Source organism: Myodes glareolus, chromosome 9, assembly GCF_982192425.1.
Source record: "Myodes glareolus chromosome 9, mMyoGla1.1, whole genome shotgun sequence".
Taxonomy (NCBI): Eukaryota; Metazoa; Chordata; class Mammalia; order Rodentia; family Cricetidae; genus Myodes; species Myodes glareolus.
The window spans coordinates 16,114,580-16,139,129 of record NC_142034.1 but is presented as its reverse complement, the minus strand read 5'-3'; the positions used below and the strand labels follow the sequence as shown (position 1 = coordinate 16,139,129).

The 24,550-nt window shown below is 45.5% G+C and overlaps 1 protein-coding gene, 1 long non-coding RNA gene, 2 other non-coding genes and 1 pseudogene across 7 annotated transcripts in view; 4 read left to right on the top strand and 1 right to left on the bottom strand.

Annotated features, from left to right (window-relative positions):
- Positions 1-9,854: 9,854 nt before the first annotated feature.
- Positions 9,855-10,538, top strand: LOC125408016 (uncharacterized). Its single transcript, XR_007234337.3, has 2 exons — positions 9,855-10,086; positions 10,283-10,538. It is a non-coding gene; the product is annotated as an uncharacterized LOC125408016 (long non-coding RNA).
- LOC125408104 (small nucleolar RNA SNORD104) lies at positions 10,142-10,211 on the top strand. The gene has a single exon (XR_007234381.1). It is a non-coding gene; the product is annotated as a small nucleolar RNA SNORD104 (small nucleolar RNA).
- LOC125408107 (small nucleolar RNA SNORA76) lies at positions 10,401-10,533 on the top strand. The gene has a single exon (XR_007234384.3). It is a non-coding gene; the product is annotated as a small nucleolar RNA SNORA76 (small nucleolar RNA).
- A 1,159-nt stretch (positions 10,539-11,697) lies between the features above and the next one.
- Positions 11,698-24,550, bottom strand: part of Tex2 (testis expressed 2) — a 114,768-nt gene continuing 101,915 nt past the window's right edge. For 3 of the 4 annotated variants that reach the window (XM_048446009.3, XM_085695949.2, XM_085695948.2), the window contains exons 9-12: positions 22,298-22,423; positions 20,531-20,740; positions 16,095-16,215; positions 11,698-13,123 (exon numbers count right to left, since the gene is read on the bottom strand). In XM_048446009.3, the coding sequence (XP_048301966.1) occupies positions 13,001-13,123; positions 16,095-16,215; positions 20,531-20,740; positions 22,298-22,423 (580 nt within the window). In that variant the 3' untranslated portion in view covers positions 11,698-13,000. The remainder of the gene's footprint in view (positions 13,124-16,094; positions 16,216-20,530; positions 20,741-22,297; positions 22,424-24,550) is intronic. The other variant, XM_085695950.2, reaches the window with a different exon arrangement.
- LOC146893325 (nucleophosmin pseudogene) lies at positions 17,381-18,104 on the top strand (annotated as a pseudogene).

Genomic DNA, 24,550 nt, shown 5'->3' with positions numbered 1-24,550 from the left:
CGAGGGAAAAGTAGCCTAGGTTTTATTCCAGTAGAAAAAGGGAGTCGCTGAGAGTGTACCTCAGCTGATAGTGCTGGGCTACCTCTCCAGCACTGGAAAAACTGGGTGTGCTGGCCACACCTGTAATCCCAGCACTCTGGAGGTGGACTGGAAAATCAAAGTAATCCCTTGGCTAGACAGTGAGTTTGAGGCTAGCCTAGGCTACATGGGACCATGGAGGGAGGGAAGCGGGGACAAATTCTCTATTTTGTTTCCCTGTCTTGGTCCTTTGACAGTCTGTGGTAATTTTCAGGTTCTTGAGGAAAAATGTAATCCTAGAGAAAACAGCAAAGAAGTAGTGTATGTGTATTGGGGGGGGACACTAAGTGTCCAGTCTGTGTGTGCTTTGGGTCAACTCTGTCCGACTATAACACACATAACTGTCCCTAGAAAAACCAAATCCAGTAGTGAAAGTTACTATTCCCACCACACACACACACACACACACACACACACACACACACACTCCTGGGGCAATTGCCATCACACTGTAGAATACAGCTTGAGAGGGGAGAATCTTGGCAGTTTTGAAAGCAGCAGACACAATTTGAAGTGTTATCCACATGTCTCGATGCAAATAAGTCTCGGATTGACAGAGTGGGTGGGGAACTAGAGGCTCCAACCCTTCTGGGCATGGTGGCCCAGGTAGCCATGGAGCACTGGAGATCTGAATTGGGGAGTAACACTTCAATGACATGTCCAGACTGCAAGCTGACAGCAGGACATTTAAGACCCATATGCTTGGGTTTCCAAATAAAGGAGCTTGGAGCCAGTGAGATGGTTCACACTCAGCAGATAAAAATGCTTGATGTACAAGTCTGATGACCTGACTTTGATCCCCACAACCGCTGGTGGAATGAGAGAAGAATCTCTCAGAAGTTGCCATCTGACCTCTACGTGCTCATTCGAACCCACACTCATACTCACACATCACACAGAACACACGCATACTCACACATCACACAGAACACACGCATACTCACACATCACACAGAATACACGCATACTCACACATCACACAGAACACACTCATACTCACACATCACACAGAACACAAGTTTTTTTTTTAATTGATTGAAAAAAAAACTGCTTTGGGGCTGGAAATGGTTTAGCACTTAAACCTCTGCTTTCCCAGAGGATTCAAGGCCAATTCCCATCACCCATATCAGGGCATCTGACACCCCCGGCTTCTGTGGGCATCTGTACTCAGTACACACAGACAGATATAAAAACCGCTTTCATATTCCTTCTCCCGTGCATTTCCTCCAACATAATAAATCTAGGGGGTGGAGCTGGGGTGATGGAACAGAACTGTTATGCCAGCATTTAGGAGGGAGGCTAGAGGGCTAGAAGTTCAAGGCCAGCTTCGACTGCAGAGTCAGTGTGATGCCAGTCTGGGCTACCTTAAAATACAAAGTGTGTTTGGGGGAGGGGGTCTGTACTGGAACTCTTTGACAATTCAAAAATGTCACAGTGACCCTGTAAAGGTAGCAGATGGAGCACAAAAAGAAAGGGTGACCTCAATCTGACTCATAAATCAGTTTTAAAGATTCTGAAACAAACAGGAACCATCCATGGAACATGAGCCAGGTAGGAATATTTATCTTGTACTGAGGCTTTGATTGCCCTGCTACACGTTCTCTCGAAATCTCTGCCACCGAATTGTCCTTAGGCTTAACCAGCCTACACGCTGGTGCACTTCTCCACTTGGCTGGCAATTCAGACTGCCAAGCGCTGCTGTTTGATTTATGGTCGAGTTGCCATAATCTCGCTCCACAGTCACATGCAGCCTGAAAAAAAAAAAAACTTTTTATTTCTGTTCAATCAAAAGCTGGCATCACTGAAATATGAAAACTGAAGCACATTAGGGCTTCTCTGAAATAGACCTGTCCATATAAAGTCCAGAAAATAGACAGTAAACGATCCTTCTGGAGTCTTATTAAATAATTTCCATTTAAAAGGTCAAGATGAGATGGGTCAACAGGTATGGGCACTTGGCAGTCAAGCCTGACCTCCAGAGTTCAATCCCCAGAATCCACAGGGTGGGAAGAAAAATCTGACTCCCAAAAGTTGTCCTCTTGCCTCCAGATGCACACGGTGGCATGCAAGCCCACACAAATACACACACACAAATAAATACAATTTTGGAATATTTAAAGGTCAAGGTTAGAGTCTTAATGAAAAAATAGGCCACCATGGACAAGTGTACAACACACACATACACACACTCATATATGTACACAGTAGATTCTACAAGATTGGCAGAAGACTTAGGGAAATGAGAGGAAGTGAATTAACCAAATATTATTTTTATCGAGGGCTTCTAAAAACTACCTATTTCCAACACCTTTCGTGCTTCCTTCCTTACTGAGTCAGTATATGTAAGGCGGGGTCTAGAAGTCTGTGTGTTTTACGCTTTCCACAGGAGCAGCAGAGAGATCCTGCCGATTCACTAGAGAGCCAGTGTTAAAGTGCACTGACAGAGAACCCCTGCTGCTTATTTTAGCAAATGCCGCCCTCTAGAGGAAGAAGTTGTGACGCCGATTTGGGGGAGTGTTTTGTTTTTTGCTGCGGGGGGGGGGGGGGGGGGTCTGATTTTTTTTTTTTTTGAGACATGGCTACTGGGTGTGCTGAAACTCGCTCTTTAGACCAGGCTGGCCTCAAACTCACAGAGATCCACCTGCCTCTGCCTCCTGAGTGCTGGGATTAAAGATGTGTGCTACCTCTGCCCTACCCAAATCAATATTTTTTAAATCGACATCCAAGCTCTTGTCTGAACAGACTTAAATTGACAGTACTTGTAGGGTAGCAGTGGGTTAAATAAAATGATGTAGCAAGCAAAAGATGTGCCTCCTTCCTCTTGTAAGGTTTAAAGAAAATTAAAAGCTGCTGTTGTTGGGTGTGGCTTGCTCTGGTGGCTCCTCTTGCAGGGTAACAGAACTGAAAAGGGTGATGACTCTCGTTCTAAGCACTGTTGTTTACCACAGATGATAGCCAGTGTCTTTGTACTTTCTCAGATTGCAAAAGCTTGCGCTCTCTCCTGGTCATTCTGTCCCACTTTCTCAGCCCGCTGCCTCTTTCTTCTGTGTGTGGGGGTCAATCCTTAAGAGTGCCAGGCAAATACTCTACCACCGAGCTACCTCAGCATCGCATCAATGCTGCTACTACTTACTGTTTGCTGTTATTTGGAAATGTGCAAACACCTGCCTTTAGGGTCACCTTGTGCAATAGTTCTACCAGTTAGGTATTAATTAGACATGTTTTATTGAGGATACATTGAGCGTGGGCATGGTGGCACATGCTTGTAATCCCATCATTTGCGTGACTGAGGCAGGAGGACAGCTGAGAGTTCGAGGCCAATCTAGATAAATTCAAGGTCAGCCTGGGCCACAGAGCAAATACAGAAGATACACTAAAATCTGGAAAGGCCAACAGCCCAGTAAGTAACACAGCTAAAAAAGGGTGTGGTGGCTCATCCCTATCCCAACATTCGGGGAGGGTGAGACAGGAGGATCAGAAATCCAGTTTGGGTCGTATGGAACTCTACTTCAAAAACAACTAAACAAACTGGGAAATAGTGACCCAGGTCTTTAATACCAACACTCAAGAGACAGAGGCAAGAGGACCTCTGCGTGGCTAGTGTGGTTTACAGAGTGTGTTCCAGAACTACATCATGAGACCTGCCTCAAAAAAAAAAAAAGACAAAACACCAACAAAACAAAACAGAAAACAAAGCAAGAATTAAAGAAACAAACAAACCCTAAAATCAAACAAGAACCCAGATATTTACTTAATTTCAGAGCTTTGTTATGATGGATGCTATGCCTAGTTCTGTTTTAGCTGCCTTTTTTTTAGACAAGGTTTCTGTGGTGTAACAGCCCTAGCTGTCCTGGAACTGGAACTAACTCTGTAAGAGCAGGTTGGCCTCAAACTCACAGAGATCCTCCTGCCTCTACCTCCCAAGTGCTGGGATTAAAGGCATGTGCCACTACTGCCTGGTATTTTTTTAAATTGTATTTAGTTATAGTGATGAGTACATGCCTCTTTTGTTTTTTTTAATTTATTTTTTCTTAAGTATACAACGGCTTGTATTAAGTATACAAGTATAGTGATGAATACATGCCTGCACATGTCCCTGCAGGCCAGAAGAGGGCACCATATCTCATTACAGATGGTTGTGAGCCACCATGTGGTTGCTGGGAATTGAACTCAGGACCTTTGGAAGTGTAGCCAGTGCTCTTAACCTCTGAGCCATCTCTCCAGACCCTGCATGCCTCTTTTGGATGGCAGAGGATAACTGGCAGAAGTCAGTTTCCCCCTTCTACCTTGTGAGTTCTGGGGATCGAACTCAGATCACCAATCTTGGCAGCAAGCACCTTTGCCTGATAACCCATCTCACTGCTTGCTGTTCTTGTCCCATGCCCATAGCATTATGACAATGTCCTGTTATATGTGCTGTAACTGTAGCTACAAGCCAGTGGCCCAAGCTGGCAATTAACCATTTTCCTTCTATATTTGGGAGGTTTGGCTTCAGGAGACCCTACATCTACAGACATTAAAATCCCATTCAAATCCCTTCTATATTCATAAAAGGGGACCACATTTGCATGTGTCTGTGCATAGCCTCCTGATATCCTCCTATATACTTTTTTAAAATTTATTATGCATACAGTTCTCTACCTCCAGGCATGCCTACAATTCAGGCTAGAAGGCACCAGAAGGTATTATCGATGGTTGTGAGGGAACTGAACTCATGACCTCTGAAAGAACAGCCAGTGCTCTTAACCTCTGAGCTATCTCTCCAGCCCCTCTCCCAGTGTACTCTAAGACCTAAGTTATCCCCATGTAACCTGTGATACCTAACAGACAGCATGGGGCATTATTTGGGAAACCATGAAAAAAATAGCTTGTATATGTTCAACACAGCTGCATTTTTAAAAACCCCAAATAATTCTGACCTGTGGTTGGCTGAGTCCACAGATGTGGAACCCACTGAGACTGAAAGCAACCTACACTAGGAGCAGATACAGGTTTGCACAAACGTGGTGTCGATGAGCTTTGTCTGAAACTGCAGTCGAAGTCTGCTCATCTCCTCTTGGGGTCATGCAAAAGAATGTAAAAAGACAGCAGCCAGCTGGCTGAGGATGCCAGCTGAGCCCGGCTTCCTCGAGGGGTAGCTTAGACTAATCCGAACTGGCTGTTTGCTCACTCGCTTCCGAGTGGTGTCCCACACCCGTCGGTGCTAAGGCTATGATGCCATGGCAGAGTGTTATAACATATAGCGACCTCGGTTCCAACGCAGTGCCAGTACGGAAATGACCGCGCTCTCAAAACACCTCCACTTCCTCACTCTCCAGTCCTCCCAGCCCCCGGATAGCTGGCCTAATTCCATAGAACTCTTTGGAAACTTCTCTTGGATGGCTCATAAACATCCTTCCTCTAGTAAAGTCTCTGCTGAGGTCTGTTTTCGTACCGCTTTCCTGTAGGCCACTGTTTCGTTCCAGACTGCTCAAGTTCGTGAACATTTCCTTCTCGGATATGGTCATTTCCTGGCTTTCCTCCAGGCTCCCTGCTGTCTTCCTTCCTTTGAGACTGTGGGCACCCACACACGTGGCACCCCGGGCACCCTCCCACATGGCACCCCCCCATACATCACATAAAAAATAATAAATCTTATCAAAAAGAATTAAATCTTAGTTGATTGTTATTATTTTAGACAGTTTCTGGCTGGGGCTGGCCTCAGATTCCATCTGGAGCAAAGGATGCTCTTGAACTTCTGTTCCTCCTGTTCCCACCTCCTGGCTTGCACTACTACCTCAGCAGGTTCCTTCAGTGTTGGGGACGGAACCCAGAACTTTGTGTCATTCATAATTTCCCCAGAATGGAAGTGGTCCAAATGTTCACCACCTATGGCAAACAAAAGCTGACTGGCACAGGGCTGAGGAGAGCGCTCAGTGGGCAAAGCACCTGATGCTCACATTTGAGGACCCAAGTTCAGATTCCCAGAGGCCGTGTAAAGCTGGCCATATGTTACACGTCTGTAACCGCTGCGCCTGTGTTGGGATGAGAGGCTGAGGCAAGACAGTCCTCGCAAGCCGTCAGCCAGCTTGCCTGTCACACAAAGCAGCAGACGAGAGACCGTGTCTCAAACAAGATGGAAGATGAGGAATGACAGCTGAAGTTGCTCTCCCATCTGGTTGCCCCGGCATGAGCTTTTACATGTGTGGTCTCTCTCCCTTCCTGTACCCACCCCCTCACACACAGAAATAAAAACAAACAAAAAAGTGGTATATCCACTTAGTGGAATACTATTTGGCAATCAAAGTGGATGAAATACTGATATGTAGAACAAGATCATAATCTTGAAAATGTTAAGTAAAAGAAGCCAGTCGTAAAGGTCAATATTGCTACCATCACGTTCACATAAACGGCTCAAGTGGATTGAGACAGTAAGTGGTTGCTTAGGGCTGGAGAAGAGGGTGAGGAAATTGGGACATAATGACCAGGGCATAGGGTTTCTTCCTGGGCTAATGAAGATATTCAAAAGTTAATAGTGGTTAATGATGTCCAACTTCGCTAATATAGCAAAGCCACTGAATTACTCTAAATGGAGAGGCTGTATGTGGTATGCAAGTTATTTTTCAGTAAAGTTATTAAAATATGTAAACGGTCTGCATATACCAGCTAAAAAGCAGACCTGGGGGCTGGAGAAATGGCTCAATGATTAAGAGAAGCTACTGGGTTCAATGGCTAATTGAGGACCTGGGTTCAATTCCCAGCAACCGTGTAGAAACTAACAACAGTCTGTAACTCCAGTCAGGGAATCCAACACCTTCTTCTGGCTTCTGTGTACAGTACACAGGTGGTCCACAGACATACACGTAGACAAAACAACCACACACAAAAAATAAAATATATCTTTTTTTAAAGGTAGACATGTCAAACTAAAACAAACAAAAAAACTCTCAAAACTTCAAGACTCAAAATGCTTCAGTAGGTAGAGCTGCTTGCCACACAAGTCTGGTGACCTCAGCATGACCCACGGAACCCTATGTTTTAGTTTCTGTTCTGCTGTGTGAAGAGACACAATGGCCAAGGCAATTCTTTTTTGTTTTTTAAATTTATTTTATTATTTTATGTGCATTGGTGTGAGGGTCAGATGCCTTGGAACTGGAGTCACAGGCAGTTGTGAGCTGCCATGTGGGTGCTGGGAATTGAACTCAGGACCTCTAGAAGAGCAGCCAGTGCTCTTAACCACTGAGCCATCTCTCCAGCCCCCCAAGGCAATTCTTATAAAATAAAACATTTAATTGGGGTTTGCTGACAGTTTTAGAGGGTTATTAGTCCATGCCCATCATGGCAGGAAGCAGACAGGCATGGCCCTGGAGCAGAGAGCTTTATAGCCTGATCCATGGGCAGCAGGAAGAGTGAGAGGAGAGGAGAAGAGAGAGAGAGAGAGAGAGAGAGAGAGAGAGAGAGAGAGAGAGGCCAAATTGTCCCAATGCTGGAGATTCACTCCTGTTGGAGATGTGGGTAACACCAGTAATGCCTTGGTCTACAAACTAGTTGTGGAACATTGCCCTTGTGTGGGTCCCTTCCACCCTGTACCACGGTTGGTCCAAGTGATCAGTGAATTGTGGAAAGTGATGGTATGCCCCTTCCAAGACTGGACATTTTACAGTTCTATTCTTCCTTCCCTCTGTCCGTCCCTCTGCCCTCTTACTCTAAGGGAAGCAGCAGGCCAGCTCCATGCTATGAGCAGTGCTAGAGAGACCTATGCAGTAAGGAACTGAGGCTGTCTGTCCACCGCAGAGTGAGGCTGGAGTGGATCATTCAATCCCAACAAGCCTGTAGGCAAGGGTGGCCATCTGATGGAAACTTCACAATGATCCAGAACCAGGACTACCTAACCAAGGCTTCTCAGGTTTCTTACCCCGCCCACCAGTGTGGAGGCTAGGAGAGGGCATCAGATCCTCTGAAAGTGGAGTTACAGGCAGTTGCCAGCTGCTTGACATGGGTGCTGAGAACTCAACAGAACCCATGTGTAACCACTGGGCTATCTCTTCAGCCCTTACGTTTTTATGAGGTAGGTTCTCAGGTAGCCCAGCCTGGCCTTGAACTCTATAAGTAACTGAAGCTGATCTTGGATTTCTGATCCTCCCACCTTCATAGTCCAAGGGTTGGTTTTGTGCATGTGTACCACTGCACCCAGATAATATCACTCTTCTCAATAGTCCACAAGTAAAAGAGAAAAATAATAAAGTTGGAAAACATTTTGAGCCAAATATTAATGAAAATAAAATATAATCTGTGGGATGCCTCTAGAGCAACCCTCAGTGTGAAAGTGTAGTTCTTAAGGCGTTGTTAGAAAAGAACAAAGGTCTCCATTAATAATCTAAAAATCTAATTTAAGAAACAAGTCAGGCTAGGCTGGAGAAATGGCTCAGAGGTTAAGAGCACTGGCTGCTCTTCCAGAGATCCCAAGCTTGAACCCCAGTAACCACCTGGTGACTGACAACCATTTATAATGGAATCTGGTGCCCTCTTCTGGCGTGCAGGCACAACACTGTGTGTATAATAAATAAATAAATAAATAAATAAATAAATAAATATCTAAAAAAGAAAGGAAAGAAGAAAAGAAACTAGGTGGGCATGATGGCACACACCTTTAATCCCAGGACTTGGGAGGCAGAGGCAGGTGGTGGATCTTTTAAATTTGAGGCCAGCCTGGTGTACAGAGTGAGTTCTGGGACAGCCAGGACTACATAGAGAAACCCTATCTTGAAAAACCAAAAGAAAAGAAAAAGAAAAAGAAACTAGAAGAGCCAGGGAGTTGGTACATAGCTGTAATTATAACTAACTTCTGAGAGTTCAAAAGACAAAGACAATAAAAAGCAGAGAATATCAATACAGCCCAAAATGATAAATCTTCCTAGATGAGGTGGATTACACTCCTGATTCCCAGCTATTGAGAGGCTAAGGCAAGATTATGAATTCAAGACCAGTTTGGGTTGTCCAAGCAAGATCCTTTCTGAAGAAAAAAGGTTCAGGGAGAGATGACTCAGCCAGCAAAGATCTTTAGAAACTTCCGAGCATCACATCTGTCAAAGGACTACTGTGCTTTGTTAATTATCTTTTAATTGTATAGACAACATAATTGGCTTTATATTTACCCATTAAAGGACCTTTGCGTGTTCCCAGTTAGGGGTAGGGCTTTTGAATAATGTTGTTATTTACAATTATGTATGAGTTCTTATGCACGCACAAGTTTTAATTTGTCTTGAGTACATTCCCAGGGTTTAATGGATCACATGGCAAGTGAATATTTATAAGAAATTATCCAATTCCTTTTCCAAAATGGCTATCCCATTCTGTACTGTCAAATATAAGCAAAGGCAGCAAAGCGCTGTAGCTCTGTATCCTCACCAGCTTTGGTGTCAACAATACACACGTTTTCAACCAAACACACAATATACAACATTTTAAACTGGGCGTTTAAATATCTCAAGTGCTGGAATTACGGATGAGTCATCACGCCGGGCTGTGGGAGGATAGTCAGTAACTGAGGACGAGAAAGGTTAAATGACCCAATTCATCACAAAATTAGGATTCGTTCACAGATACAGTCTAAGCTCCTTTGAACCCAGGGGCATTTAGGCTCATTCTCCCACCGTCAGCCTGGCTGCTGAGACAGAATACTTTAAACACATTACGTTTTCACTTGTCTCGATCTGCTTATTGCTAAAGTATGCGCTAATTGCAGACCCGGAACTGAGCCGTAGGATAAAAATCCGGAAGCGACAAACCCGCTTGCAAACTAGCAAATTGCCAGTTTCTTCCCAGCTCTATGGTTCGAGTGTGACCTTTCTACACTCTGGAGGACTCAGAAAGCGTGACCAATGAGCCGATCGCTCTTGCGAACGTGACAAGAGAACTGGCTTCCTATTGGTTGGTATCGAAAAAGCCCGCCCAACAGCTTCCGGAAGCCTTCTTTAAGTTAAGGTCTCGCGACCATTTCTGCCTCTTAGCGACGGGCAGACCAGCGAGGTAAGGTATACTTTGCGTGAGTTGCGAGGCAGCACCGTTCGTGGGTGGGCGGCCGGCGGTGATTACACTCCATACAAATCACGCGTTAGACTGCTGATCCGGGTGATGCGAATCCGAGTCTGAGCCGACTGCAGCGGCAGCGGGATGTGGCGGACTCTGCAAACTTCCACCTTCTAATCCTTCGCTTCTCTTTCAGCGCTGCCCAGTGGACGACAGCAGACAGCATGGAGCTCCAGCCTTTCCTCCCCAAGCCTCAGAATAAAGTGCTTTGACTCCAACGCTGGTGTCCGTGTGTCACTGCCCCGTTCCCCCACGCGCTGCCTTTGAGCTCCCGGCGCTCCTCCACGTGGCGCCGGGGGTTAAGCTGCGGCGCCATATCATATTGCTAGCGCATAACTGGGGCCGCCTGCCCATCGCGGACGGTCCTTTTAACTGCTAGCTACAGATCGAATCTAGCCTACCACAGGCCTTTTGTGAGTTGTGATAAGGCAGTTCGCGGGCGGTATACACATCGTGGCCTAGGCTTTGGCCCAAGTACGGACTCAGTGATAATTGAGATAGTCCGGCCTAGGGTAAAGTGGAATGACGAGAGGGAAGATCAGGTTAGACCTGGAGGTATACAATCATTTGTTGTATACATGTCTTGAGGTGACTGAAATCAGGGGGAGGATGCGGGGACGCAAAGTAATTAGGTGAGGCCTTCTGGGGAAGACGGGGCCACTAGAGATAAGTGTTTGACTAGCAAATATACCAGTATACTGCGGGTACTCCGGTACCTGGGCTGGTAAAACCAACGTGTATGCACTAATCGGAGAAAACTGTCGTTTGAATAACCGAGGACACTCAACTTGGGGTGGTGCCGAGAATTTATGGTCCCGACATTAATAGGGATATAACATTCTATCAAAGCTGATTAGTTGTGTATTTTCACAAGCAAAGCCCTGAACCTTTAGGTAAATTGTCATTGTAGTTTACTAGTAAGCAATTACAGTCAGGGAGATGTGTTGGCGTCGGTGACTAAATGAAAAGCACATGTCAGCCGAAGAATCTTCACAACTAAAAAGAGTGACCGAGAACTGAGTAAGCCCCAGTTAGGGATCACCAAAGTCCCAGGTCCCGGGGTCGGTCAGCACAGTGCTAATGGGAACTGAGAGAGTAAGGCTGTACTTGCATCTTGCTCGGTGAGACCAGTCGTAGAAAGCCGGTCCCAGGTCAGTTTTTCTAGAAAACAAGATTAGTCGCTCTTTTGTACCCCCTTAATCCTCCCACAAGAATATGCTGATAATTCAGTTGCATTCCCACTTCAATATTAGCTGGGGGCTAGGAAGTGTGATTAAGACTAGCCTGAGGGTCCAAGTGCTCCCTTTCCCTTCATGGGCTTTTCCAGAAATAACAGATACTTAGCTGGTGTTTGACATGAGATATTTATTTTGTGAAATTGCGATTGTAAGTCCCCATATACTAGTAAGTGCGACAGGATACAGTCGTGTAGTGTTTCTATCTAGTCTCACCTTCAGTAACTACTGCACAGGAAAAACTGAACAAGACACGTGGACTCTACAGGTGAATTGGCCTACACAATGAGAATAATTAGGGCAGTACAGACTGGAATGGTCAAATTTGTCATGTTTTAATGGGATGATTAAAATAAAGGTTCAAATACATTTTAATATATTAATTTCTTTTTAAAGTCATCTTCAGGCAAGGTGCTGTTTAAAAAAAAAAAACACTATTAGCTTTGTCCACAGACATTAAATTATCAAAAGTTACCCAAGGTAATTTTGACATTGGATGCAGCTTTAAACAAACAAAATTGTATTGGGTTTTTTCAAAGCAAATTATACAATTAGAGCCCCCAAATTTGTAAACTAAACATTCTGACACAAATGCACAAACTTAAGTTGGCAACATTAAAAAAAGTCACAGTGCACGTGGAGATGTAGTGCTTGACTAGAAAGGAAAGAACAGTCCTCCTTTGGCCTTCAGAGAAGGGGACTGCCCACAAACCTCCCAAACCAGTTAGATGAATAAGGCCCTCCCATCCTACATGAGGCGTCTAGGAGCACGCAGAAAAACCAGAAAAGGACAGCTTGGCTCTGGCTTTCTGGCCCATCCTATCAGTACCAGGGAGGAACAATCAGTCACTGTGCAGTGTTTGACATTGTCACATATGCTCATGTCTCTAGAAAATAATCAGGATTGGTTAGAAGCAAGGTGATTGTACCTCATTTGGGATGGTTTGATGTCATGGCTTTGCCTGATGTTCACATGGAACCCACTGTCCCCACCCCAGCTGAAAGTGTTTGTTTGTGGGTGTGTATGTTCTATGGCTAGTTGCTTCCAAAAAGCACAATTTAATATTGAAAAAAAGTTGCTATGCCAAACTTTACCACCGATGAAATGGCTCACAAAACCACACTCCACACAGGTTACCACAATGACATTCTCAAGTGTGGAGGGCTGCAATCATGCGTACAAAGTGTAGAGTGGAAAAATGTTCCATTGTGCACCAGCTGCCTGAGGAAAAGCTCTGGAGGAGACAAGAGGCAGGGGAGCCCTCCAGTTGTCAGCTTTGCTCCGAATGTGCTCATTTGCTGCCACAAAACCTGGTAGGCTTTAAAAAGAAAAAGCAAGCCACGGTGTTAGTCAACTGTAACTTCTGGCTCCACCACAACGTTCTTCCAGTCTCCTTTGCCAGTTACAGCTTTGCAACAGACAAACCAGACACTGGTCACTGGATGCAGGGAATGGCACCTCACAGTGGAATGGGCACCGCAGGCAGAGGGCAGAAGCAGTCCTTTAAGAGACAGTGGCTGTGGACCAGCAAAGGCCAGCCCCACAGCACAGATGGCAGCCACAAATCTCACCCCTCGAGCTAGGTCTCATAATACTGAGAATGTCCCATTTTCACTCATCACAGCTGGTCGGAGGCCTCCACAGGGGGGTCTTTCATGAAGCAGGAAGTGGAGCGAGGGTCCATGGCCGAGTGCATTATTGGGATATAAACATCATCCATGTTTGGCATGACAAAAACTTTCTGTAGGGAGATATTAAAGAACAGTTCCATGTCAGGAGATTGCCTTCCTTTCATATAGGAAATACTTTCCTATACATTCCAAACAAGTTCTACCATGCTATCTACTATGTATGTGTCTTCAATTTCATCCAACCTTATTTTTTGAGACAAAAGTCTTAAACTGAACTTAAGAGCTGATCAATGTGATCAGACTGGCTGGCTGGAGAGTCTACCAGCCCTGGGATTTATATAGATGCTGGAGATTTTAACTCAGACCCTCAGGCTTGAGCAGCAAGTTTACTAAATGGTCGGCTCCTCCATACTTGAACTCAGAAAGAGTCAAAGAGCCACACTAAAGCACAAATACAGAAAGAACCTGGTGTGTCTGCTTTGATGCACGAGCCCTCAGTTTCATATGCATACATTAACTACGCAAGAAACATTCAACAGGGGGCTGGAGAGATGGCTCAGCGGTTAAGAGCATTGCCTGCTCTTCCAAAGGTCCTGAGTTCAATTCCCAGCAACCACATGGTGGCTCACAGCCATCTGTAATGAGGTCTGGTGCCCTCTTCTGACATGCAGACAGAATATTGTGTAAATAATAAATATTAAAAAAGAGAGAAAAAATAACCTCTGCACAAATATAGGCTGAGTTTTCCACATCAAAACCATGTAGAGCTACATATGAAAAGAGATCCCAATATGATTGTTCTTTGCACATTGTTTATAACTGTGTGAGTGGATTCTGATGATGTATTTGATCTTCAGCAATATTCTTAGAGAAACAAGAAAGCACACGGCACTACAGCAGGGGCAACTGTTAGCCTTCAGTTTTCTAATCTGTCTCCAGTACCAGGCACCAATCTCTTTCCTTCCTTTGCTCCGTGGAGCCCAAGGCCCCCCAAAAGGGTGATCCACTCAAATGATAATGGGGTCCAGGGATGTAAGAAAAATGAAAAATCTGAAGGCATGAGGTTTAACCCCTAACTAGTTTTAAAGCATTTTTTAATCTGGTGTAAATAGTAGGCTTTTTAATCAGAAACTGGTCATTAATAGCTTTTAAACAGTAATAATTTGTTGGTTTTTTGTTTGTTTGTTTGTTTTTTGAGACAAGCTTTCTCTGTGTAACAGTTCTGACTGTCCTGGAACTCACTCTGAGGAACAGGCTGGCCTTGAACCCACAGAGATCTGCCTGCCTCTGCCTCTGCCTCCTGCATGCTGGGATTAAAGGTGTGCACCATTACCACATGACAGCAGTAATAGTTTTTAAAAAGACTTAAGAACTCAAGGGCGAGTAGGATGGTTAAGGAGGTACAAGGGCTTGCTGTCCAAGTCTGATGACCTGAATTTAACAACTGACACCCACGTGGTGGGAAGAGAGCTGACTGCAGGGACTTAGGGAGACACCTCCCTCACTCAGTGAAGTGCTTTCCCTGCAGCATAAGGACCTGAGTCTGGTCACCAGAACCTAAGCAGGAGCTGGGCAGTCCCAGCGCTGGGAAACAGAGAGAGATCCCTGGGTCTCCTTAGCCGCTAGTCCACCTGTCCAGTTCCAGACCAGTGCAAGACCCTGTTTCAAAATACAAGGTGGGCAGTGCTTGAGGAATGACAGCTAAGGCTGACCTCTGGCCTCCACAGGAACAAACATCCACCTGTAGACATGCAGTCACACACACACACACACACACACACACACACACACACCAATAGAAAATCATGGAAGTATTCTTCAAAGGGAGAAACCATGACTCAGTAAATAAACCATTTGCTAACCCATAAACTTTGGGGTACTTTGTTTTTCTTAAATATTTGAGATGGTCTCTTGAGGTTGTCCTGGAACTTACTCTGTAGACCATGTTAGCCTCGAGCTCACAGACATCTACCTGCCTTTGCCTCCAAGTGTTGAACTAAAAGCATGTCCCAGCATGCCTGGTTTGTGTAAAACTTTATGACAGTCATGCTTCAAATATTTGATCAAGTGGCTGGGGTAGGGTAGGATGAGGCAGGGTGGTTCAGTGGCAGACTGCTTGCTTAGCATGTGCAAGGCCCTAGGTTTGATCCCCAGCACCACAACAAAGTAAAACAAAACAAAAATCTAATCAAAATCAGATAGAAATAGCTCATTCTCAAGGCCTCAGCTATGCTGTTACTTCCTTTGGTGGCAGAATGAAGGAGGCAAGTTTGGAGGGTGAGCTCTGGCTTAGGAGTTACTTAGGGGAGGCATTGATTTTGGACTCCCAAGACAATTGTCTCTGGCATCCAAGTTTTCTTGAAAGTTACCTGAATAAAGTAAGGCAAATACAACAGAGAGGCAGGGAGCATCTTTCCTGGCCCCTAACTGGATGTCTGCTAACCAGCCTGCTCCTGACTTCACATGGGGCAAAGCCAAAGTCTGGAGAGTCTGTGCAGGCTCACTGGTACAGGACCCCACCATCTTGCCTCTGACTACATCTGCTGGATTTCTTCTGAGTCTATTTTGTGGAAAAGCTTCAGGGCCTTTGAAACCATAGCTGAAACTACAAGCCCAAGTTTGAACATAGGTGTCTTCAACATAAGGATGATGGTCCTGGCTTCCATCCAATTCTCAAAGAAGACCTGGACCCAGATGAAGTCCAGATCCTCCATTCAACCCAATGTTTTTCTTTCTTTTTCTTTCTTTTCTTTTCCTTCCTTCCTTCCTTCCTTCCTCCCTCCCTCCCTCCCTCCCTCCCTCCCTCTCTCTCTCTCTCTCTCTTTCTTTCTTTTCTTTCTCTTCCCTCCCTCCTTCTCTCCCTCCCTCCCTCCCTCTTTCTTTTTTTTGGTTTTTCGAGGCAGAGTTTTTCTGTGTAACCTACCTGTTCTGGAACTAGCTCTGTAGTAGACCAGGTTGGCCTCGAATGCACAAAGATCTGCCTGCCTCTGCCTCTCAAGTGCTGGGATTAAAGGTGCCACTGCCTGGTCACCCAGTGTTCTTATACTTGATGGGAAACGTGAGAAAAGGGCAGCTTTTTACCTGGAACTCCTGCTCCAGTTTCTTCTCTATCCACTCAGTCACATGAACCAAAGTCACTTCTCTCTCTCCAAGTTTTGGCCGAGCTTTCAGCTCCACATATGGTGGCTTCCGGAAACCATACCTTTTTGAAGAAGACAGTAACCACATTTGAGAAGCAGAGAAAGGAAGTGGCAAGCTCGGGCACCACAGACTCCTCACTGGCATAGGGTTCATCACTGAACGCTCTCCAGTTCAGAACCGCCCCATACCTAATTTAGCACAGCAAGCATGAGCTCTGAACGTTGTTTGCCGAACAGTGTCGGGGTTCTGATGGATTTTGACCAGTGCTGACAATGGAGAAGTCCAGGAACTGGATATTGTCTTTCAGGTTTTTTATATTTTGTTTAATCTTTTTAAATTCTTTTTTTTTTTTTTTGTCTTTTGGGTTTTGATTTCCCTAAAATAGCGATAACTTTTTTGGTTTTTGTTTTGTTTTGTTTTTTTTAAAGACAGGGTTTCTCTGTGTAACAGTTCTAGCTGTCCTGGAACACACAAAGAACCGCCTGCCTCTGCCCCCCAAGTGCTGGGATTAAAGGTGTGCGCCACCACAGCCTGGTTCTTTCTTTGTGTTTTTAATAGAAGTAAGACGCGTTCATTAAAAAACCAATATATACACCAAACCTTTGAAAGAACAGTCTCCTGACTGCCACCCCACATGGTGCTCTCCTAAGTATACTCAGACATAAAATGTCTTAAAGACTGCTTTTTCAAGCTGGGTGGTGCTGGTGCTAGGAAGAGGCAGGTGGATCTCTGTGAGTTTGAGGTCAGCCTGGTCTACAAGAGCAAGTTCCAGGACAGGCTCCAAAGCTACAGAGAAACCCTATCTCGAAAAGGAAAAAAGAGAGAGAGAGGAAAAAAAGACTGCTTTTTATCACAGAGTCTTGTTACGAAGGTCAGGCTGACTTAGAACTCTGAAAATCCTCTTGTCCTTGCCTCTTGAGTGCTACAATTACAGGTGTGTGCTACCTCACACTGTCACGCCGTCTCACCAAAGCAGACCAACACCAGGAGATGCTGGTAAAGTGTCCAGATGAGCAGAGCACGGCAGCACACACTGTAAACCCAGCACGTATGAGGCTGAGGCAGGAGGATCAGAGACCCTGACTACAGACGGGACAGAGAAGTCTAGTCCCTGACCCGACTCTATCCTGTGTATCTGTCCTAAGCAATAAAGGCAGTTATCTCTGTCCAGCTTCCCTCACACCAGAGGATGTGCCTCCACTTTAGGAAGCTCAGTGGATGTGGACATGCGGCAGAGCTATCCCTTCAGTTGTGAGAGGACCACTTTAAGGAGGATAATGATGAAAGTGAGTGTCAGTTGTCATTACAACCATCCACTTAGGGGCTCAGTGCAGCTCACAAAAGCAATGATTTAAGGCAGTCCACTCAAAGGCACACACTGGCAACTGGGAAAATGTCTGTACAACCAAGTACCCCTTGGGGGCTTTGAAATGATACCAGCTGTGGTCTTAAGGTTGAACTGTGGTTCAGAGCCTGTGCATATCAGTGGACAGCACCAAGTAGCTGTAGAGGAAGATGTAGAATCAGAAGAGGAGGAGGATTTAAAGTTCTTAAGGATGTCGACAAAGTCATCTGCCCCTGGGAGTGGGAACAAGGCTCCAGAGAAAAAAGTAAAACTGCTGAAGATGATGACAATGACGGAGATGAGGGGAGAATCTGGATGAGATACTCCAGCCAAAAATGCACAAAGAACAAACCAGAATGGAAAAAAGACAAAACCATCAATCAACACCAAGATTAAAAAAAAAAAAAAGCTATGAATCCTTCAAAAAACAGGAAAAAAAAATCCCTAAAACGCCAAAAGGACCTGGTTTTGTAGAAGACACTAAGGCAAAAATACAAGTAAGTATAGAAAAAGGTGATTCTTTTCCTAAAGTGGAAGGTACATCCATCGATCCTGTGAAGAATGGCTTCCAGATGACTGACCAGGAGCCTGTTTGAGACCTCTAGCAGTGAAGAGTCACGTGAAGAATCACTTTAAGAAAATGGTGTAAGGGGGCTGAAGGGGGCTGAAGAGATGGCTCAGTGGTTAAGAGCACTGACTGCTCTTCTAGAGTTCCTGAGTTCAATTCCCAGCAACCACATGGTGCTCCCTGCTGGCACGCAGGCACACATGGAAGGAATGCTGTATACATAATAAATAAATAAATCTAAAAAAAAAAACAGAAAGAAAGAAAATGGTGTAAGGGTCTGGAGAGATAGTTTAACAGTTAAGAGCTCGACCAGAGGACCTGGGTTCAATTCCCAGCACCCACATTCAGCTCATAATTGTGTATAACTTCAGTTTCAGAGGTTCTGAAACCCTCACACAGACATACATATAGGTAAAGCACTAATGCACTCAGAAGGCAGAGACAGGTGGATCTATGTGAGTTCAAGGCCAGCCTGGTCTACAGAGTGAGCTCCAGGACAGGTAGGGATACATGGTGAAACTTTGTTTCAAAAACAAAACAAAACAAAACAAACAAAAAGATTTAAACAGTCTGAAATATTTCATCTTACTTCATTTCTGTAGCAGCTGATATCTTTTATAATGTCCTTTTATAATGCAGAGAGATTTCCCTACTGTGTATGACATATGCTGCCCAGGTCCCATTGCCAAGAATGTGTTATTTAAAATTCCTGTTCAGTTTTCAAGGATGGAGATCCAGTCATTTTTTTTAAAATCAAGACAGGGTTTCTCAGTAGTTATGTATGGAGTCAGTCTGGAACTCAATTCTACAGACCAGGCTGGCCTCGACATCACAGAGATCCACCTGCCTTTGCCTGGCAGAGGCTGGAATTAAAAACATGTGCCACCACTGCCTGGCTCTTTTCTCTCTCTCTCTCTCTCTCTCTCTCTCTCTCTCTCTCTCTCTCTCTCTCTCTCTCTGTCTCTCTTTCTCTCTCTCTTTCTTTCTTTCTTTCTTGGTTTTTCAAGACAGGGTTTCCTCTGTGTACTTTTGGAGAGCCTGTCCTGGAACTAGGTCTTGTAGACCAGGCTGGTCTCAAACTCTGCCTGTCTCTGCCTCCCGAGTGCTGAGATTAAAGACGTGTGCCACCACCACCCTGCATCTTTTTTTTCTTATTTGTGTGTGTGTGTGTGTGCTCGCGCACAGAGCTGTGTGGGTGCTGTGACACCTGTGGAGACAGTCAGTTCTCTCCTTCCACCTCTGGGTCCCAGTTCACCTTTGTGATCTTGTTGTCCCTCCTCTTACTGTCATTAACTTAAAACAAGCAACAATAACAACGAGAAACAGGATAGGAACTGGAGAGCACTGACTGTTCTTCCAGAGGACTTGGGTTTAATTCCCAAAACCCACATGGTGGCTCACAACTGTCTGTAACTTCAATTCCAGGAGATCCAACACCCTCTTCTGGCCTCCTTGAGCAACATACATACATTCAGGTACTTGCATATACACATAAAATAAAACAAACAAGTCTTTGAAAAAAAATAATGCTAGGTGGTGGTGGCGTACACTGTGAGTTTGAGGCCAGCCTGGTGTACAGTGTTAGTACCAGGATAGCCAGGGCTACACAGAGAAACCCTGTCTCGTACACCAAAATAAACAAACAACAACACAAAACCACCTACAAAGTTATTTTTGAGTTTTGCTGGGAAACACTAACATTGCCATTGAATAATCAGCCGACTGGGAAAAACACCTTCCAAACATTTCTGCAACGCCTGCTGCACACCAAGGAGATATGTAGTGCACTGGTCCATGCTATGATGGACTGCAGGGCTGTATTTTCATCATGAGTGCTATTTACAATGTGGTAAGAGCTCTGAGCTCTTGTTCCTCACCACGTGCACTACAACTATTTTACAGGACTCAGCACACTAATTTTAAAGGGAGAGACACAGGCAGAGACACTGGGCTACGAATAGTTAATCCATCAGTTCTAAACTGTGGCTTAGGCACTGTATGTAATCCTTACCCGAAAGCCAACTGCTGAAACCCTGGGGAGTGCGCCAGTCATGTCTATATCTTCAGCATTCCCAGGTGACAGGAGCACTCAATCTCCTCCTAAATAGCCTCCTGTCACCGACGCCCAGTGCACACACCAGCCTCCCAACCCTACACCAAGGCCTCACTCGCTCAAGGACTATCTCCTAACTGCCCAGATGATCTGTCAAGATCCAGCCCAAGCTAGGCAGAGATGAGGGCTGGCTACAAAGTGCAGCAGTTAGGATGAGTCCACTTTAGAGAAAGGAGGACCAATGATAGAAACAGCCCCTTTTATGCACCTCACATTCACCTTGACTTTCCTGACATAGAAGATCATCCTTACCCAAGGATTAACGACTGACACTTGAGTCTAATGAAAGCAATGTGGAAGTGCTCTTGTCCTAAGGTTAAGTAGGCTGGGACTTTTAGAGTCCTACGTACCATATCCGGTCCGTTGGGGGTGGTGGAATGTTGACCGCCAAGGTCCCTCGACACTCTTGTACTTCCACGGTTAGCAGCAGGGGTGTATTAGAGACCTCCTCAATCTTCTTTTTAATGAACTCTGTCTCCGTTGCTTTTTGGAAATATTTTGACTTCGTAATTTTATCAACAAACCTCATAATCTTACTTGTTCGATGACCTCCAACATACCTTCAAACAAAGAATGCAAAGGAATGTTAGCATATGTGTGTGTGTGTGTGTGTGTGTGTGTGTGTGTGTATGTGTGCGCGCACACGCATGCATGCCAAGGTACATGTGAACAAATCAGAGAACAGCCCGTGGAGTAGGGTGCCAAGGGATCAAATTCAGGCTTTCAGGTTTGGTGGCAAATGTCTGTATATGAGCATCTCACTGGCCCCAAATATCATTGACTAACACAGCCTTGTGACTGCATTCACTCTCCAATGGCTTTTCCACTGCAACACTAGGCACACTTTCAACAGGTCACTCTGAAATCTGTCCTGTGTACACAGGATGTTTAGCAGCCTCTTTGGCCTCTGAGGATCAAGTGGCAAGAACATTCTCCAACAACATAATCATACATTAGCCCCCGTGGGGGCTAAATTACCCTTGTTTGACAACTACTACTTTAGAGAAGGTATAACGGTCAGACAGAACATTCTGGCTGCAAAGTGGACATCTGGACAGAGTCATCCCTCAGAGAAGGAGGCTCCTTCACATCACTCTGAGACTCAGCAGGAGTCCTTGTCCTACTGGGAACCTGCCAGTCTCTACACAGCACACAGAAAGCCATGCTGCACCGACAGACAATACCGCAGCGACTAACAGACTATCTTTATTAACTTTAGGTGGTGTCACACCCATTGAGGGCCAGGTGCTTATCAAAGGGCTTGGAGCTAGAACTTAAAGGAAAAAGTTGCATCGAATAGCTATGCCAGCAAGCTAAGAAAAGCAATATTTGCCTAGGATCCTGCCTGATTGGATTCTTCCTATCCTGTGCAGTTTCAGACATCAGGGACAGTGTGTGTATAGAGAAATGTGTGTCTTTTGGGGGTGGAGGGGTGCTGAATCCAGGGCCTTGCACATGCTAGACAAGCACTCAACAACTAAGTTCCACCTCTAGTCCTAAACAATAGTTCTAGGCGGTCCAACTGTGCTGTGCAAGCTTGCATCAGTGTGCTCTTCTCACCTGAACAATTTTAAAGCGAGCAGGCTACTATTTGCTTACAAGTTTCTGACTCACCTGGTGCTGTATCCAGTGTTTATCTCCTTTTAAATAATTTAAAGGTCCTTACAGAAAGGCACTTGACGTGCTCTGATCATTACACTGCCCAAAGGACAGGCATAGAGCACCCAGATGAAGTTCACGATCCAGAAGAGCAGCTACGCCATCCAGTCTCAAAATTCACTCAGGAAATAACCCAACCATCTCAGCTCTGCAGAACTGCAGCAGCAAGTAGATCTGGCTGTGCTGTGCCCGGGCCCCTTCTCTCTGCGGCCAACAGGGGGAGGTGGTGTGTAGCCTGTACCCTCTGAAGACTCGGTGCAATTTTGCAACAAGCCTGTCCTTCACAGTCTAATTTTTACTCACACTGCAAGACAAAGCCCAAGTCTCTCTTCTTAAAATGCTGATGCTGAAACCTTTCACTCAGTGTGCAGGAAGAAACTTGGAGGGGAAAGAAAAGACCAGCAGCCTCCTGGCAGCTCCTTTAACCTCCTGAACCTCCAGAAGCCCCATCCACTCACCCTTCAGCCCCGGGGAGCAGCTGTTTGTCCCCAGTACTGGGCTCTGGAGCATCATCTTCCTCAGAGGAGCCGGCACTGGAGGATTCTTCATCACTGTCGGCTAGACAGTATACCCTGGGCCTGCAACTGAACAGGGAGAAAGTCACCAGCAGTGCACGTGCACACGCATGCAGACACTCACACATACACACACAGCTCAAGGAATAACTCCTGTCATATGCTGCCAATGTCACTAAGAAAGAATCCAAGAGTTCTTGGATTGGCTGCTTACTCGGGAAACTCCAGCACCAAGTCCCCCGACAGGACTTCAGAGGACTTGAGCCCACAGTTACTTTTGAGCATGCACCAAATAGACAGGTGGAGAGTGTGATGAAGTCACATAAAATGTAGGAGCCAAGGAGGAGGTGTGTGAATGGAAGAATAGACAGTTATCAGGGGTTACGATGGCAGTTTAATGCTGGTGACATGACTCCCTTAGCGCGGATGAGGTGTGCAGGCAAGTCCCTTATCTCTGGATTAGTTTTGACTGGACTCCTACCTAGTGAGAGTAGATATATTATCCCACACCTGCTCCATATCCTGGGGGCGGGGTCACAGAGAAAGTCCAAAGTCACAAAGTACCAAGTCTCAGGGGACTCAAGAAAGCAACTGAGAACTCAGGGACTTTTCTAGAACAACACAAATTTAAAGGACAAGCTTTGCAGTCCCCTTATAGAGTGCTGCCCTTCACTGCATTCTTTAGGGTTCCAGAGGGGTGGGATCACCAGCAGAGGTGTGGGACCAAGGTTTCTTTCTGAGGTGCAGTGGAGGCTTCCTGACGTACCAAAGGTTGCTGCTTCCTCATGAGACTATTAGTGGGCCCCATCTCTAGAGCTTGGGGCCTTAGCTAGGTATGAAATGAACATAGGACAGACAGCAGACAGGCTCTTTTTTTATTCTTTTTTTTTTTTTTAAGTTTTTTGAGACACAGTTTCTCTGTAGCTTTGGAGCCTGTCCTGGAACTAGCTCTTGTAGACCAGGCTGGCCTCAAACTCACAAAGATCCGCCTGCCTCTGCCTCCTGAGTGCTGGGATTAAAGGCATGTACCACCACTGCCTGGCAGGACAGACAGTCTCTAAACACTATTAAGCCACAAAATGGTCACTAAACACAGCCTTATATTGCCAGACAGAGAAAGGCAATGCTGTCCGCGTAGATCCAGTCTCCCTGTTGCTGCTGTCCTCTTCGACACCTCCTTGAGCTGTTGAAAGTCCACCAGGGTAACTGTCTCCTGATTAATGGGGGTCAAGGGTAGAGCACACAGCTGCATGCATGAGAGGGCCAGGCTAAACCTCTCACCCTGAAACAGGAGCTGGCTGTAAGAGGATCTCACCAGCGTCCTCCCAGGCAGGACACAGGGATCCTGCTCACCCTGGCTCTGAAATGGAGCCAGAGCTGTGCAAACACACTCAACTTCCATATTGAAGGGGATGACCCTCTGAGAAGCCACTCCTCAGCTGAAGCACCTGCTCCCCGTTTCCCGTAACAGGCCTGGCTAGTCCAGAAGTGACACTATGTCCTCATTGCTCACAGAACTGTTTCGGGGGTCCTGTGGCCATCCTCAAAGATCATGCTCTTGGGTTTCAAATCTACACAGCAAATGCGATTCTCAAACAACCCTGAATTGAGTTTTTGGGTAAGGAGAGTCAGAAACGTAAACTCCAGAAATGACACGACTCCTATTTACCCATCAAACAGCTGTGCTCTCAGTTCTTGAGCCTTGTGCTGTCAGGTATGGAAGCTGGCCCCATGGCACAGGGCAGGTCCTCATCCACACAGCACAAAGGGCTGCCTGCAGCATCTGGGATTGTAGTGAGAACTGCTGAGCCATGGCCCCTTGTATCCCCACCAATGTGTACCACCTGGCACCTCCATTCCTTGGGTAGAAGGTAGCAAAGGATGAGTGCTACATTGAGCTCTTGGGTTCCAGAACAAATCCTGAGGTTTCCTGTGAGTAGTTCAGATGATGGTGTATGGGCTCCAGTGTATCAGAGGCTGTGAATTCTGATTTGAACCAAGTGGTACCTCTATTATCCAAAATGGAAGCTGTATCATGTAGAATCCAGGACCAATTAAGTCTATGACTAGCTCATATGCAGGTTTTACATCTAAATGTGTATTTTATGTTTTCAACCTTATGATGTAAGCAAGCATTTCAGAGAAAGACACTACACCTCTCATAAAAGATGTGTAAGATGTGGGAAACTACTGGCT